The sequence below is a fragment of the Oncorhynchus nerka genome, linkage group LG20 (genome assembly GCF_034236695.1).
Source record: "Oncorhynchus nerka isolate Pitt River linkage group LG20, Oner_Uvic_2.0, whole genome shotgun sequence".
NCBI classification, from domain to species: domain Eukaryota; kingdom Metazoa; phylum Chordata; class Actinopteri; order Salmoniformes; family Salmonidae; genus Oncorhynchus; species Oncorhynchus nerka.
Genome location: NC_088415.1, coordinates 38,647,291 through 38,664,676, shown reverse-complemented (window position 1 = coordinate 38,664,676; position 17,386 = coordinate 38,647,291). Strand labels below are relative to the sequence as shown.

The following is a 17,386-nucleotide window of genomic DNA, read 5'->3' as shown; positions in this document are numbered from 1 at the left end:
ATGCAAAACATCTCTGTCTGGAGTACAGTTACAAAATTACAGGAACTTTCAATAAATTCTCTGGTATCCCCAAAGTATCGGTTGGAGGATTCCCTGAATCCGGAGGGAATAAACAGGAAATACGGAATCAGGATCGTCTACTCAGGATTTACGAGAACCAGGGAATTTATTAAAAGTTCCTGAAATCTTGCAACCCTAGTCTGGAGCAGTGTGATTAGAAATGGAATAGATACGACTGATGCTGCACGTTCCTTGACTTGCACCAGGGGGCAGCTTTGTTGCTGTGTGAGGCTAGCAGTGTTGTCAAGGTAACCATAGCTGTATCGGTAACTTGAGTTACGCTGCCTGCTGAAAAAGCTTGAAAACTTCCCTCGAGTGTTGACAAGCAAAAAAAGAGACTGATCTATCAGCTGAAATGCAAGGTATGCTGCATATGCTTGTTAGTATTCTTATCGTGCACTATCTGTAATTCTAGTGGCAAGTATATTCCCTCTTTGTCACCTACTTGGATCGGACAGCTTAGTTACCTAACGTTAATTTGGTAACGTTAACTGGTCAACAAGGAAATCAAATGGAAGACTTTTTCTGCCATTGGCATTTCAAGATTTGTAAACTTTCAAGCTGGCCAGTCTCCTTAACAGCTACTGGGTATGAATACTTTTGAGCCAACCCTGATGAGCAGACAGTAACATAACTTTCAGCAGGGATGTAACAAAAGCCTGCACACCCAGAGGCTCTCAGCAAGAATGCCATTCACAGTGTGACTATGATGAGACAGAATGTCACAGAATAGCTATTATATTTATATTTCAGTTCTCTCTTATCTCCCATCTTTTAGAGTTGAGTCACATCTAAAACATTCGACTGCTGTGGAGAATGCATTTGACCAGGCCAAAGTCCTCGAAAGGGCGTAGTCGACCCAACCTGAGCCACACGCCAAACATGGATGTGGCTGACAGCTTCCACAACACACCACTGATCCCGAAGCCTCCTTCAATGGGCTACGACAGGTCAGATCGTTGCCTCCGCTCCCGCTCTCAATCCCTCTTCAGGCAGAGCAGCCAGCTGAGCGTGAAACAAGACCCAGACTACCTAGATACTGTTCCCAAGGTACCCTCTCTTCCCTTCCCTTGGAACAAATACAAGCCCCTCCCCTCTATTGAGAAGAAGATGTCAGAGGAGGGTATCTCTTTGAGGGGCATGGAGGAGAAGACATCCAAGCTCAGTCTGTCCGACAGCCTCATTGTCCAGGCTCGGCAAGGGCACGGGGAGCATCAGCTGTCCTCAGTGAGGACCCGAGCAGAATCCCGGAGCAACCCGGAGATAGGCAACGTGTCAGAGGTGCTTTGCGAGGTCTGCCCCACTCCCAACCTCAGTGTGATGGCCACAACCCCAGAGGCAGAAAACCCACCAGTATTCTCCCCTGGCACTCCTGATCCTTTGAGCTTACTCCTTGCCATCCGGGCTCCGTGTGGTAGGAGGTTTGAGTACCACTTCCTACCCACAGACACCCTACTGACGGTGCTTGCCAGTGCAGAGGCCAGGTATGGGGCCAGATATGAGCATGGTTACATTGAGATCGTGGATGGCTACATTAAGAGTGTTGTGGATAGACCCCTCCGAAGGACATTCACAGACCTGAACATGACTTTGGCCCAATGTGGCATCTTAAATAGATCAGTACTGTGCATCTTTCAGGAGGATATGGACTCTGCCTGAACTCAAGATGGATGACACAGTATAATAACAAACATTAAAGTTATGACAAGTAGGCCTATATATTATATTAACAATGAAGCCATATGTTTTTAGAGGAAAGAGTGCTTTTTCCATTGTAAAGAGGAGCTTAGGAAGGTGTGTTTTGCGTTTAAGGTTAAAAAAAAAAAAACTAGCCTTTTCTCACAGCCACTGTGCCACAAAATAAGCCCAGACAGACATACTTTAGGTAAGTAATCTTTATTACAACCACCATTTAGAAATGATAAAACCCAAAAAAGTGCAGAAAGTATAAGAGAAGAGATTCAGCAGAGGCTATTTTAGCTTTCATAGCCAAGGTAAACACTAAACTCTTGTTTAGTTCAAGCAGTCCAAATATAAATCATATTCACTGGAGGTAGAAAATAAAACAATTCAATGGTGTTTTGCTCAATAAAGCTTTTCCTCTTGAAATAGATCTAATATTTATTCCTAACAACTTAGGTATATTCCATACAATATTATTTTACTTGGTAAAAGTGACCAACTTCTGTCAGGTGACAGAATTAGCTTGAATGTGACTGAACAAAATTTGTTTCCACTGAAACAACCTCCCGCAATAGAGATTTGCAGAACCTATTGGGGGAAAAAATAAAATAAGAGGGAGCAACTGCTCCAATACTTGCAGTTTTACTACAATGGAATCTTTGGATTATTGTGAGGCACACATCTAAACAATCAAGAATGTATTTAGTGTTGTGATCCTGAAATGCTTTATATCACTTGAGGATTGTTAGTCTAGACTGATCATGAGTTGCCTGCCTTCTCATTAATAAGGAATGGACATTTCTCCAGTTTGGGTACTACTTCCCATTTGCTCAACTTCAAATCACATTACCTTCCACTAGTATTATTCTATAAGAAAAGGGTTTTTAAGACCAATCAGCACAGCAAACCTCCCCCATTCGAACAATTGCAAAGTCTTGTTTGATTCAATATATTGTATATTGCTAACAACCAATACATGCCTCAGAGAGACTAAAGGGTCAAATATTAGTTTAGTGCAACCACTCAATTAAAAAAAAATATATATATATATATCAACTGAACACCAACCATAATGCTAATAGTATCAATGAAGGTATCCTGCTTTTGTCAGATTTTACTTTTCATTGCAGGTTATGAGAATTAGGTTAAGGTTAGGAAAAGGGTTAGGGTTCGCTAAAATACAAAAAATGTCAACTGTTGACATCCCTCCTAGCCATGACCTCTCTTTGGTATGAACTATTGTCCTGAAAATGCTTTGCATTTAAGGCATGGCTAACAGCTGTAATTTAATGTAAACATTCAAATAAATCCTTAAAGTGACAAGTCCAAAAGCCCAAATTAGTTAATAGTCCAAACTGCATAAATAGTTGCATTAAATGATTAGTGATCAAGGTTAGCAGCATCTAGTTGCTGATTTTCTCGATTTCATCGAGATCATCAGTGTCAAGCTTGTTGATCTTCTTATCTATGAAAAAAAAAAAAGGAAATTATTAGAACATTGTCTTATAGATCAAAATGTACAACCTTGTGAAGACTTCTAGAAACAGAGTGACGTACTGAAATGTTCCTCGATTTGGTTGAGAATGTTCATGCTGTGTTTGCTGTCAATCATATTGACTGCAAGGCCCCTCTTGCCGAAACGTCCTGTGCGACCAATCCGGTGAAGGTATGTCTCGTTGTCAGCGTTTCCGTCTTTGTCCATGGGCAGGTCAAAATTTATCACCACAGAAACTTGCTCAACATCAATGCCTAGCAATAGAAAAAGAGCGAAAAAAAACATGCCCGCCCTTAGGCCTATTCAATGTAAAAAAATATATATATATTTAAAAATGAATTAAACACTCATCCTCACCCTCCTACTTGGGATAAATGGTACCATTAATCTAGCTTTCAATGACAGTCTTTATACCTCTGGAGCATACGTTGGTGGTCACCAGGACCTTCTCCTTGCCCTCCCTGAAGCGTTCAATGATGGTCGCTCTCTGTTCCACAGTCATCTCCCCACTCAGCAGCGCCACCACATGACCCTCCTTGGTCAGCTCTGCAGCCAGCCAGCCAGCTGTCCTTCGGGTCTAGAGGCAAAGAAGTCTACTTTATTTCTTTACTTCATTAGTTTATGTACCGTATCAAATCAAATCCCTCAGAGAATTCCTTCAATCCTAGGAGAAGTTGAGGATACTCACGTGACAGAAGATCATAGCTTGGGCGATGGTGATGGCGCCGTAGATATTACAGAGTGCTGTAAACTTTTCCTCCTTGTCGCTGCAAAGCACGTAATACTGCTTGATGGTGTCCAGAGTCTCCTCTTCACGTTTCAGCTTGATGATGTTGGGGTCTGGCACAACCCTCTCAGCAAACTTCCACACAGAGTCCTCAAAGGTGGCAGAGAACAGCAGCATCTGACATTCCTTTGGCAACATTCTGAATGGGGAAAAGAAATGTCCTTAGATAACTAAACTGTTACGCTGTTATTGAGTCGAATAGCATCTGAAAATCATCAGCGGTCATTAAGAGCCCTTTTACAGGTGTCTGTAAACAAAGTTAAATGGCAGCACTCGTGATTACTGGCCTGCAAGATGAACTTGTCTCGCATCACTTAAGTTCTGCTAGATGAGAGTACTGTGCATTTACAACTTTCTATATGGAAAACTCACCTTTGGATCCGGATGCTCTGGTCCTGGTGACCCTGTGTGGCGATCATGACATCAGCCTCGTCCAGGACAAAGACGCTGATCTTCTTGGGGTTGATGATCTTCAGTTTGGAGCACCAGTCCAAGACCGTGCCAGGTGTCCCGATGACAATCTGCTCCTGAAGCTTCGCCCCTCGGTCCACTGCTCAACACCCAGAGACAAACAGGACAGTTAATGATATTGTTACAATGATGCTTTTCATCAGCATCTTATATTTACAGAATATCAACTCTATAATACACGTTTTCTTCATTTTCTTCATTGACAGTTATGCTTTCGACATGAAATTTGTGAGAGCACTGGCAGTGACAGCATAGGCCTACCATTTCCCCAGTGAAATTAGGCACCCAAACATTACAGGTTGTATTCAAAATAAATACAAAGTAGGAATGTTTTGAGACTTACATTTATTGCCACGAATGGCATATGCCAATTTGACCTCAGGATAGAATTTCCCCATCTGTTCAATGACTTTACCAGTCTGCAAAGCTAGCTCGTACGTTGGGGCAATGCAAAGACACTGAGGGGGCAAAATAAGACGTTTCAGTAATAAGAGGCTTCCATCTACAAAATCAACACATTGTGATAGATGTTCTCTAAACTAAGACAATTTCCTGTAACTCTGATCTGTAGGTGCTCTTAATAAAATAACCCATAAACATCCACCGAAAGAGCAAACTCTTTCTGACCTTACTGATTACCTGACCTCTTGAGGTCTAACCTCTCTCATAGCCTGACTAATGCTAATGGACCATAGCATTGCTAAAGATGGAGATGCCACTCACCTGTGCCCATTTGTTAGTTGGGTCGACATGGCTGAGCATGGCCAGCACGAAGGCAGCTGTTTTACCTGTACCGGACTGTGATTGGGCAATCAGGTTCTGAGGTCTGGAACCAGAGGGATAATACACGCTGAAGAGAGATTAATGGGGGACTAAAAGAAGGTAGATTCCATTAATTTCACATTAAAAAAATAAATCAAACAACTATATTACTGTGTACATAGACAATGGTTAACAACTAGCTTGACTACATCTGACTGAAAGTGGAAATTAAATGTGTAACCTCAGAACACGCATCACAACAACACCTTCATATGTCCAGAATATCTAGGCTATTTCCTCTGTTATTGATAAATGGGTACTCACGGCTCTGCCAGCATCATGGGCAGGGCATTCTCCTGGATCTTAGAGGGTCTGTTGAAGCCCATGTCATACACTCCCTTCAGCAGCTTATCTTTCCTGAGATGGATGTACACAAAAAAAAAAAAGCATTGAGGCCACAAAAAGGACAACATATAATAAAAAGGCTGACCAAACAATACCACACAATGCCACAAAAAAAAAAAAACAATGTTGCAGATCCTAACTCGGGTTGAAATGCACTGTATAATCTAGGCTTCGTGTGAGGTGTAAGCAATGGTGAATTTGAAATCAGATATCACTTACAGCCTCAGCTCTTCAAATGTCTTGACCGAGTAAAGAGGAGAGTTGGGATCCCTCTGAAGAACCTCTACTTGATTGGTAGTGTTCACAAGGCTGGTGTGGATCATCTTATTCAACAATGACTGGGCTGCTTTGTCCTCTAAAAGACAAGAGTGACAGGTGAATGACCTGTCCGACGACACTAATTGAATGGAGACATGACAGGGAGATGAGAATAAACGCTAAGAATTCACACCTTTTTCCTCCCCTTCGACGTTGGTGTCATTCTCCACTTGCTTTGTAGTACCTGGCAGAAAAACATAAACTCATCACATAATTTTATCACAAAAATGTAATGGACAATACATGGAAGAATATCAAGAGCAAATGTTTGATTGGCATCAGTGGTTTTTACCCTTTTTTGCCTTATTAGGTGCAGCATCACCTCCACCTCGAGGTAGAGATCTTATCACCAAGGAGCCGAACTGGTAAGAGAAACAAATGTTTTATTAGTACGCAAATATCTCGTCTCAGAATGAAAGCTTGCCCTCATAAAATCTTGGCAAGCAAGTGTCAAATTCTACCAACAACAAATCCATGACAAACACAGCTACAGTCAATGGCAGTGCTTTCAAAAGGTGTGTCAGTAAGTGGAACACCACCAGCACATGGTATGCTAAAGTAATAATTCGGCCACAAATTGCCCCAGTTGCAGTTGGCTGGGCTCGCAAACTAGCAACATAAAGTTAGATACTTTTCGTAAAGCTGAGAATATAGCTGTCTAGCTAATTGTACCAAGCTAGCTAAACTTGCTAGCCTATACATTTAAACTTACTGAGTCAGTCGTAGCTTCCTGTTTATCGACAGCAAGGGCCCAAGAGTCAGTAGCCATGATTAACCTTTAATGTATATTATTTTAGACCAAGTTTCCGAAGTTTTAGCTACACAAACGATGCAATCAAGCTGGGCGTCGAAAGAGATGCTGCCTGCCAAGCCAAAGAAGCTACCGCTGAAGCGCACCGGCTCTAGCTAGCTCAGCTGCATTCATTCCGATGGAAACTCGGAAGTGGAATTCTGAGTTCCAATCAACTTTGTTTTACCCCAAAATGTGTTTGTGTAGGAGGTGGTTTAAAATTATCAATACCACAGACTGGAATAATACAATCTTTATCAGATAAGCAAGGTTGGCTATTTTTTACTTGTCAGTTTAAACTATTGTTTGTTAATCGTTAACATATCACAGCTATAAATTATATGTCATTTCTATCTAATTTGATATGGTTTATTCTTTTTGATTCGTCATCTGGACCCAGACAAATTGAGTAGGAGGAGAAGAGACTATGGATGTCCTGATCGGTCCTAATGAAAGTGACCCAGCCAGGTAAGAGACCTGACAGTCCACATCTCTTTCTCTCTCTCACACACACACACACACACACACACACACATACACACAAAGAGGAAAGAGAGGGGGGGGTTATGGCCAGCATTATGCTAATTTAATTGAGGAGCGGATGCAGCTTCAGCCAATACCCTCCACCCACACACAACCCCCTCCCTCATGCCAACCAAAATGTCTTTTAAGATGCCAGTAGAACTCTATATCGATTGTCATGGTTACCTCCTCAGTGGAAAAAAATTATAGGTGGATCAGACTAACAGTGGCCACAATGCAGACAGCTAAACTCCCACTACCCACATTAGAATAAAAACATTATAGGCTTTCCAATAAACCAGAGACAGAGCACTTGTCAGCGATGGTGAGTGGGAAGGTTGATGCCTGCCCTGGGTGGAGGCAAGAGAGACATGCTTTATGCCCCCCCACACACTAGTCCTCCATGCCTGGTGCTGCATTTCATCTATCTAGTCTGATCCCCCAGCTATCAAAAAGGATCCATAAATGGGGTCTCGCATCATCGATTGCAGGGAAGGAGAGTGATGGTGCTGATGCTATAAATGCAAAGAGGAGAGGTAGTAGGGGAAAGGGATGCTAATCTGTTGCAAAGGACTGTCTGTCTCTCTCTTTCTCTCTCTTTCTCTCTCTCTCTCTCTCTCTCTCTCTCTCTCTCTCTCTCTCTCTCTCTCTCTCCGTTAGCGAAAGCCTCTAACTCCAGCCACAAGGAGGGAGGACAGCGACTGAGCTGAGAGATACTTTTTATAACCACATGTTGCTGTGCTGACTGAATTGCTGCCACGGTTGCTGCCTGTCAACTGTCTTTCTTTGATTTGTTTAGTCCCTCTGTGAAAAGCCAGAGCCATTTAATTAATAGTTTCTCTGCCCACCTGTGACAGCTGGCATTTCCTCTACGCCACATACTGTAGAGGCAAGAAAAAAAAGGAGGGAAGAGAAATAGAAGGGAAAGGACATCTTTCATGAAAAGTGGGCATCCAAAAGACAGACATAATTTCACTCCCAGTTGACACAAATGAAAGGTAAGAAGACGTGTTGATATCAGATGATGTCAGTGATTGCATGACATGATGCTGCTTCCATTCTCTACATTCTAAATATGATTTGTTTATTTGAAAAGTTGCTAAATATTGTGCATGTATATTGTATAACGGCATTGATATTTTTTCAATTATATGAGTCTGCAATGAAATCGAGCAATAGCAATCAACAGGTGTTTTTTTCAGACCTGTTTCTTTGGAAAGCTGTTGTTATTGTTGATGTTATTATGACTGTACTGTATTAAATGATGGCTTCTGGTATATTTATAGTGGATGAAATTAGGTTATGTTCGGATGAACCTTTCTGGAGATTTCAGGATGATTCATACGACAAGGAGGGGGGTCTCATGGGGTCTATCACTTGGACACAATCAATATCATGACCCATCAGACTGAAAAAGGAAACTCCCATTAAAAGAGAAACGCTAATAGATTGCCTTATGACCACTGGACATAAATAATTGGAGCAAGTTTCTGGCATTATTGAAAGGGGATAGTTTTGTGCATAAGATAAATCGACTTAATTGTGAACATTTTATGTGAACATTCCCCCTCAATTTGAGTTCCTGTTCTCATATATATATATATATACACTTTTTTTTTATAGCCATGCTAAGCAATCATGGTGGGGGGAAAAGAAGAAAAAAAAACATACATACTGTATATATATATATATACTGTATATGTGTGTGTGTGTGTGTGTGTATGTTTTTTTTTCTTCTTTTCCCCCCACCATGATTGCTTAGCATGGCTATAAAAAAAAGTGGATTCAGTTTATTAATCATGTTTGCATTATAACTGTACATCAATATGAGGCCATCTGATTTCACAATGCATTTCTGTTCTGTGTTGTCATAGCTAAAACAGTTTACAGTCCGGTTATGCTGTTCAATTTGTTTTTAGAATAAAGTAAGAATAATTGCATCAATGTACTGTGAGAGATTTTGAGACTTACAGGAACAAGACACTGCATCTCTACAACATCAATATTAATAATATAATTAAATATAATACTATATCAATACTCCCAGCTTGTGCCCCTTAGGACACATGGTGGCACGGTTGACACTGATTGCAGAACAGAGCAGACGTGAGCAATGTTGATGCATCTGTCTGACCTTTTCCTTTTCAATAAATGACAATGCTGTGCCGGCCAGCCAAAACCTCCTTTTGATTAAGTAGTACGAGGAGGGGGAACGCATTTTGTCAATGAATTATGGATCCTGTAAAGTGTGGCTGCATTATGACAACAGACAGTGGTCTGGTCTGTTAAATGTTGTCATCTTATCGAGTCCAGGGAGCCAGGGAGAGCAACAATCTTGAGCTCCATCATGTAGATAATTAAGATCTTGAGGTTTCACAGAAAATACTCTTTGTCTGAAGAAGTAAGTAGAGTTGTTCACTATGTGGAGGTATTGTAGTCTGTGTAGTCTTATAGCCACTAATACTGGTATATTAGGCAGGCAGCCTCTCAGTTTCTATGGAAATTGCTTTCCTCACAACACCTCGCAAAGAGCCAGTGTTAGACGCTCAGGCAATGGCTCTCTGGACACGACAGACCCAGAACACCACATACAGTACCAGTCAAAAATGTGGAAAAACCTACTAATTCAAGGGTTTTTCTTTATTTTTACTATTTTCTACATTGTAGAATAATAGTGAATACATCAAAACTATGAAATAACACATATGGAACCATGTAATAACCCAAAAAGTGTTAACCAAATCAAAATATATATATTTTATTTTAGATAATTTTTTATTTTTGCCTTGATGATAGCTTTGCACACTCTTGGCATTCTCTCAACCAGCTTCACCTGGAATGCTTTTTCAACAGTCTTGAAGGAGTTCCCACATATGCTAAGCATTTGTTGGCTGCTTTTCCTTCACTCTGCGGTCCAACTCATCCCAAACCATCTCAATTGGGTTGAGGTCGGGTGATTGTGGAGGCCAGGTCATCTGTAGAAGCACTCCCATCACTCTCCTTCTTGGTCAAATAGCACTTACACATCCTGGAAATGTGTGCTGGGTCATTGTCCTGTTGAAAAACAAATGATAGTCCTATTAAGCACCAGCCAGAAGGGATGGCATATTGCTGCAGAATGCTGTGGGAGCCATGCTGGTTAAGTGTGCCTTGAATTCTAAATAAATCATAGACAGTGTCACCAGCAAATCACCCCCACACCATCACACCTCCTCCTACATGCTTCACGGTGGGAACTACACATGCAGGGGTTATCTGTTCACCTACTCTGCGTCTCACAAAGACACGGCGGTTGGAACCAAAAATCTCAAATGTGGACTCATCAGACCAAAGGACAGATTTCCACCGGTCTAATGTCATTTTCTTATGTTTCTTGGCCCAAGCAAGCATCTTCTTCTTATTGTTGTCCTTCAGTAGTGGATTCTTTGCAGCAATTCGACCATGAAGGCCTGCTTCATACAGTCTCCTCTGAACAGTTGATGTTGAGATGTGTCTCTGTGAAGCATTTATTTGGGCTGCAGTTTCTGAGGCTGGTAACTCTAATGAACTTATCCTCTGCAGTAGAGGTAACTCTGGATCTTCCTTTCCTGTGGCGGTCCTCATGAGAGCCAGTTTCATCATAGCGCTTGATAGTTTTTGTGAATGCACTTGAAGAAACGTTCAAAGTTCTTGAAATGTTGCGGATTGACTGACATTCATGTCTTAAAGTAATGATGCTCTGTTGTTTCTCTTTGCTTATTTGAGCTGTTCTTGCCATAATATAGACTTGGTCTTTTACCAAATATGGCTATCTTCTGTATTCCACCCCTACCTTGTCACAACACAACTGATTGGCTAAAATGCATTAAGAAGGAAAGAAATTCCACAAATGAACTTTTAATTGAAATGTAATTCCTGGTTACTACCTCATGAAGCTGGTTGAGAGAATGCCAAGAGTGTACAAAGCTGTCATCAAGGCAAAGTGTGGCTACTTTGAAAAATCTCAAATATATATTTATATAACACTTTTTTTGGTTACTACATGATTCCATGTGTTATTTCCTAGTTTATGTCTTCACTATTATTCTACAATGTAGAAAACAAATCAAATTAAAATAAAAACAAAGAAAATCCCTTGAATGAGTAGGTGTGTCCAAATTTTTGACTGGTAATAAATGTTGAGCTGCCATGTCACATGACATTTGCATGAAAATATTGGCCATAAGCATTGTCCACTTCTCATAGCCACGTCGCATCTCACACACTCATTCATGCAATATTCTACCAGACCAGTGCAACTTTGATGTTGATCCTCTGTTTGTTGGATGACTCATGCTTTTTCTATAGTGGGAACTTGAAATGTGTCCTGAATATAACCTTGGACAAATGTGTTATATTGTTTTTTGCTGCCTTTGCTTTACATGTAGATCAGAGACCCCCACTCATGTCATACTACAGTAAAAAACATGATCTCTCTATCTCTAATGTTTTTGTTTTCGTTTTCAATCACTTTTGTAGTCTAAGCATGCATGTACTGAACTGATAGTTGTAATTTCCCTGTGGTTTTACTGTCTGGGCCTGCCTGCAGGGATGTAACGTTTTGGGCTCCTGAGTGGCGCAGCGGTCTAAGGCACTGCATCTCAGTGCTAGAGGTATCACTACAGACACCCTGGTTCGAATCCAGGCTGTATTACACCCGGCTGTGATTGGAAGTCCCATAGGGCGGCGCACAATTGGCCCAGCGTCGTCCGGGTTTGGACGGTGTACGCCGTCATTGTAAATAAGAATTAGTTCTTAACTGACTTGCCTAGTTAAAGAAAGTTTTGATTTATGTCAAAGGCATTAATAAGGCCCGCTCTGTTTTCTTTGTTATTGCTGGATAACAATACAAGGGAGAGGATATCAGAATTTATAATGAAAACTGTTTGTTTGTATCTTTTTTTTCTTTTTTTTCTGAGTTATTAAAAATGTGTCTGAAAAATGTGTTATTTACCCCCAGTCTATGATTGGTAATGAAAAGAAACTCAAACATAAAAGAAGCATCACCATGCCAGGCCTGATCAACAAGGAGAGACAGAATGCTCTGCCTCTCAGTGTCTCCGAGATCACTTCCTGTGTCAGAGGTTACACTCTAGCCCTGACAGCATCCATGACCTACAACAACTTTGAGGACCATCCTATTGAAGGTAAGGACATTGTACATTATACAACAAAGTAAGATCATTACTACAAGTGATCATGAACACTCCCTGGGGGCCTTATACAAGTGTGCTTAAAATTATTATTCTGAATTTACTTCCCTTGTCTCCTAGGTAGCCTCTAGAGCTTCCACAATGTTTCTCAATGTAAACATTTACATAGGGGCTGTATTGACATAATTGCATTAGTTTGACTTAATTACCTGTCTTCATTTGATGCAGGTATCTTCATTTACCCACTGGAAGAATGCTCTACCGTTGTGGGATTCGAGGCTATGATCTCCAGCCAAATAATAACAGTGCAAATCAAAGACAAGTCCAAGATGGATGACTGTTACTTTGATTGCTGCACTACAGCTAATGGAGCCCTTCAGAGTGGCAGTGGTAAGAATGTGTCTCACGCCATGTCACCTCTAAAGGTTAGAGGAATCGTCACACACTGTCATGAAGTGGTCAGTGGTTCTGTAGCCTGGCCACAGATCTATTTGTGCCATTTTGCCAACTCCTATGGTCATTTGTGTGACAATGACAATTGGAGATGGCAAGACAGTCCAAACAGGGACCAGTCTAGAGGTTTTGGTTCCAACTACGTATCTAGAATATAATCCAGTGAATAATGATAATATTGCTCAGAAAAATACAAAACATTACCATTTATGTGAGTTGTTCTGCTATGGTATTCCAGGACAGATAGTGCTGGACGAGGACTTGGAGAGGACGGTGTTGGTGGTGAATCTGGGGGTCATCCCACCTCTGGAGACAGTCAACGTGCTGGTCAGCACCTCCTCTGAGCTGCCCACCTTGCCGGACGGGGGAATCCGTGTCACGTCACCCTCCGTGTGCACCCCGAGGGTCCAGAGGACCATCAACGAGGAGCAGGGACTCTCCCCCAACTTCCAGAACAGAACGTAAGAATGCTGTGACAATGTATCATCATCATAACCACAACTGAATGTCAACGCTGTCTTGTCCAAATAAAAAATGTGTAGTGCCATTTTGATCTTTAAAGAAAACTTGATCTTTATTTATTTTTTTCACCCCTTTTTCTGCCCAATTTTGTGGTATCCAATTGGTAGTTACAGTCTTGTAACTTTTGAAGTATCCCTTTGACTGTAAACTTAGAAGTTAAGTTATTCACAACCTTCCGGTATTAGACATAAATTATTTTAAATGTTGTAGACAGAGAAAGAGCTGACTCGTGGACAAGACATGATATGATTTTGTATTGTGGTATTTTTGCACAGGAGGGACAGGCATAATTGTGCCCTGGGTCCACATGAACAGACACCCATAAATCCCCAGCTGTGCATGGCCCTGCTACTGGAGGAAGAGGCCATCAACTCCATCGACTATGAGTTTAGCTTCCAGCTGGAGATCAGAGCCCCCTATCTCCTTGCAGGTCAGAGACACAACACACAACCATCTACACATTGCAGTTCATTTGTATAATAATAAATGCAATTTATGTTCCTGACCAACAGTGACTTGCATACCGATATAGACATCCTTCCACTATGAGTAAAAAGCTACCTCCACACACAAACAGGATTTATTTGAGTATTTTTGTGATACACTACATGACCAAAAGTATGTGGACATCTCATTCCCAAATCACGGGCATTAATATGGAGTTGGTCCCCCCATTGCTGCTATAACAGCCTCCACTCTTCTTGGAAAGCATTCCACTTGATGTTGTAACATTGCTGCGGGGACTTCCATTCAGCCATAAGAGCATTAGTGTGGTCAGGCACTGATGTTGGGCGATTAGACCTGGCTTGCAGTCGGCATTCCAATTCATCCCAAAGGGGTTTGATGGGGTTTCGGTCAGGGCTCTGTGCAGGCCAGTCAAGATCTTCTACACCGATCTTGACAAACCATTTCTGTATGGACCTCGCTTTGTGCACGGGGCCATTGTCATGCTGAAACAGGAAAGAGCCTTCCCCAAACTGTTGCCACAAAATTGGAAGCACAGAATCATCTAGAATGTCATTGTATGCTGTATCATTAAGGTTTCCCTTACTGAAACTAAGGGGCCTAGCCCGAACTATGAAAAATAGCCCCAGAGCATTATTCCTCCTCCACCAAACTTTACAGTTGGCACTATGCATTCTGGCAGGTAGCGTTCTCCTGACATCCGCCAATCCCAGATTCGTCTGTCGGACTACCAGATGGGAAAGTGTGATTCACCACTACAGAGAATGTGTTTCCACAGCGCCAGAGTCCAATGGTGGCAGCTTTACACCACTCCAGCTGACGCTTGGCATTGCGCATGGTGATCTTAGGCTTATGTGCGGCTGCTTGGCCATGGAAACCCATTTCATGAAGCTCCCGATGAACAGTTCTTGTGCTGACGTTGCTTCCAGAGGCGGTTTGGAACTCTGTAGTGAGTGTTGCAAACAAGGACAGACGATTTCTACACGATTCAGCACCCAGCAGTCCCGTTATGTGAGCTTGTTTGGCCTTCCACTTTGTGGCTGAGCCGTTGTTGCTCCTAGAGGTTTCCACTTCACAATAACAGCACTTACAGTTGACTGGGGCAGCTCTAGCAGGGCAGAAATATGATGAATGGACTTGTTGGAAATGTGGCATCCTATGACGGTGCCACGTTGAAAGTAACGGAGCTCTTCAGTAAGGCCATTCTACTGCCAATGTTTGTTTATGGAGATTGCATGGCTGTGTGCTCGATTTTATACACCTGTCCGCAACGGGTGTGGCTGAAATAGCCAAATCCACTAGTTTGAAGGGTGTCCACATACTTTTGTGTATAGCTTATGTCTTTGTCAAGTGAAATCACAGTGGATGCCACTGTTTATACTACCCTGTAGATTCTACACTGTAGATGCTTTAGAGGTGTTTTTGTGCAGGTGTGGAGAGCCCCTCTCATGCGATCCGGGCCGACGCAGACCCCCTGGCCCGCTCAGCCACCAGTGTTGTCATCACCCTGGCTGACAAATACACCTACGACTGCCCTGTGGAGATCCTCATCTACCCCAGCGGTGGGTACTGCACTTTAGGAGACACACCATCCACCACCCACCACTCAGCCTGGCAGACACAACAATTTCTCACTCCTCTTCAAAATACAGTATCACATACCCAGAATAGACCAGTGTTTACCTATCCTCGGTGTTAAATCATTGACTATCTGCAGCAAACCATTCATTTAGATAATGCCCTGTTATTTATATGAGGACAGTTAATCAGATCACATGGGGGGAATCATCAGCCTCTCTCTCTCTCTGCATATCTGTTCACCCTCAGCCCCTCCCCTCCATCGACCCTCCACCTTGTGCAAATCTATGAGCTATCCTCGGGCTTACCCAGCCACCCACTCTCTCTCTATCTGCATATCTGTTCACCCTCAGCCCCTCCACTCCATCCACCCTCCACCTTGTGCAAATGTATGAGCTGTCCTCGGGCTTACCCAGCCACCCACTCTCTCTCTCGCTCACTCTCACTCTCTGTCTCCCTCTCTTGCTCTCTCTATCTCTCCCCCCTCTTGCTCTCTTTCCCTGTCTATCTATCCTCTTCTGGTTGTCTTGACCTCTGCATGGACCAGTTGTCTCCCAGAGGCAATAATAAATCCCCAGATTTCTTATTCAACAGGCGCTAAGAGATGGCTTTGTCTACAAACAGACCTGGGGCCAGTTGCTCGCTGTGCAATTCAATTCAGCCCAATGTGGTGCTGGGGTTTCAATCTCATCAAGGAAATTGCTGAGCTCAACCAAATGGATGGCGCAGCGGTCTAACTGACTTGCCTAGTTAAATAAAGGTGAAACAAAAATAGAACGATGAATGGAGTGCTTGCCGGTTTTTCGTCAGTATTGGTATAGCTAAATTAACTTGAATGATTATGAAAAATGATTGTCGGTTTTCAAAGAAAACGCCATTGATTTGGTAAACGGTCAATAAAAACAGCTCGCCGTAAAGTTCACTGCAGAGAGATGTTTTGAGAGATGCCTGTGGAGAGCAGAATTTGAGCAGGAAATAACAGTAATGGGACTATCATTTTGACTCCGACATCATTACAACTTGGAAATCTAAATCCAAGACGGACTTCTGTGACAGAAAAAATACGTACTATATCTAGCCACTATCTAGCTCATACTGAAACATGCTTGTTGTCTAGGTGATACCGTATCACATTAGTCTAATGGCCACAATCTCCTCTTTTGTCTAGATCCTCATCTGCCACATGTGCTGATTGAGGATGGAGACATGACACTGGAGGAGTACGATGATCACCTCGCGGGGAAGAGTGACTTCATCAAGGCCACCAAGAAGGACTCCAGCAATGAAAAGAAAGTGAGTGCTGCATCAGATCTGATACGCATCTTACACAGCAGCCTTAATGAGAGACAGAAACAGCTGTCAGAAAATGACTTTTAGATTAAACAGGCTTTGTAAAATGGCAAGATGCTGCTTATAATTAAAGAATAAAAGTGTGTAGCATAATAAATATTCAAATATACTCATCAGACAATAAGACCTTCTGCAAATATTTGTATTTGTATTTATTTGGACCCCAGCAGCTACTCTTCCTGGGGTCCAAACACATTAAGGCACTTGCATTACACATAAAACGAATAATAAAACAGTACATCATATAACATTATTACACCACTACATATCTACAATACAAAATGTCCCCGCTGTTCCATAAGGTGTATTTTTATCATTAAAAAAAATCTGATTCTACTGCTTGCATCAGTTACCTGACGTGGAATAGAGTTCCTTGTAGTCGAGGCTTTATGTAGTACTATGCACCTCCCATAGTCTATTCTGGACTTGGGGATTGTGAAGAGACCTCTGGTGTCATGTCTTGTGGGGTGTGCATGGGTGTCCAGCAGTGCTAGTAGTTTAAACAGACATCCCAGTGCATTCAGTTGTCAACACTTCTTACAAAAACAAGTAGA

The 17,386-nt window shown here is 42.1% G+C and overlaps 3 protein-coding genes across 4 annotated transcripts in view; 2 read left to right on the top strand and 1 right to left on the bottom strand.

Annotated features, from left to right (window-relative positions):
- Nucleotides 1-339: 339 nt before the first annotated feature.
- ubxn10 (UBX domain protein 10) lies at nucleotides 340-2,334 on the top strand. The gene is made up of 2 exons (XM_029622441.2): nucleotides 340-422; nucleotides 839-2,334. Exon 2 carries the CDS (start codon nucleotides 877-879, stop codon nucleotides 1,717-1,719), a length of 843 nt encoding a protein of 280 aa, XP_029478301.2. The 5' UTR covers nucleotides 340-422; nucleotides 839-876; the 3' UTR covers nucleotides 1,720-2,334.
- On the bottom strand, nucleotides 1,938-6,937 carry LOC115102464 (ATP-dependent RNA helicase DDX19A-like). Of its 2 annotated transcripts, none has more exons than XM_029622439.2 (12): nucleotides 6,694-6,937; nucleotides 6,274-6,343; nucleotides 6,115-6,165; nucleotides 5,883-6,018; nucleotides 5,583-5,675; nucleotides 5,220-5,346; nucleotides 4,840-4,954; nucleotides 4,398-4,575; nucleotides 3,927-4,164; nucleotides 3,653-3,815; nucleotides 3,301-3,492; nucleotides 1,938-3,208 (listed from the first exon to the last, which is right to left on the bottom strand). In XM_029622439.2, the coding sequence occupies exons 1-12, from the start codon at nucleotides 6,748-6,750 to the stop codon at nucleotides 3,147-3,149; spliced, it is 1,482 nt and encodes a 493-aa protein (XP_029478299.1). In that variant the 5' UTR covers nucleotides 6,751-6,937; the 3' UTR covers nucleotides 1,938-3,146. The 2 variants fall into 2 exon arrangements, with proteins under 2 accessions (XP_029478299.1, XP_029478300.1); XM_029622440.2 differs by having other exon boundaries at nucleotides 5,220-5,322.
- A 5,337-nt stretch (nucleotides 6,938-12,274) lies between these two features.
- LOC115101905 (von Willebrand factor A domain-containing protein 5B1-like) overlaps nucleotides 12,275-17,386 on the top strand; it is a 43,733-nt gene continuing 38,621 nt past the window's right edge. Inside the window, exons 1-6 of the mRNA XM_065005481.1 lie at nucleotides 12,275-12,458; nucleotides 12,693-12,854; nucleotides 13,156-13,378; nucleotides 13,715-13,869; nucleotides 15,335-15,466; nucleotides 16,651-16,775. Coding sequence (XP_064861553.1) covers nucleotides 12,275-12,458; nucleotides 12,693-12,854; nucleotides 13,156-13,378; nucleotides 13,715-13,869; nucleotides 15,335-15,466; nucleotides 16,651-16,775 — 981 coding nt within the window. The remainder of the gene's footprint in view (nucleotides 12,459-12,692; nucleotides 12,855-13,155; nucleotides 13,379-13,714; nucleotides 13,870-15,334; nucleotides 15,467-16,650; nucleotides 16,776-17,386) is intronic.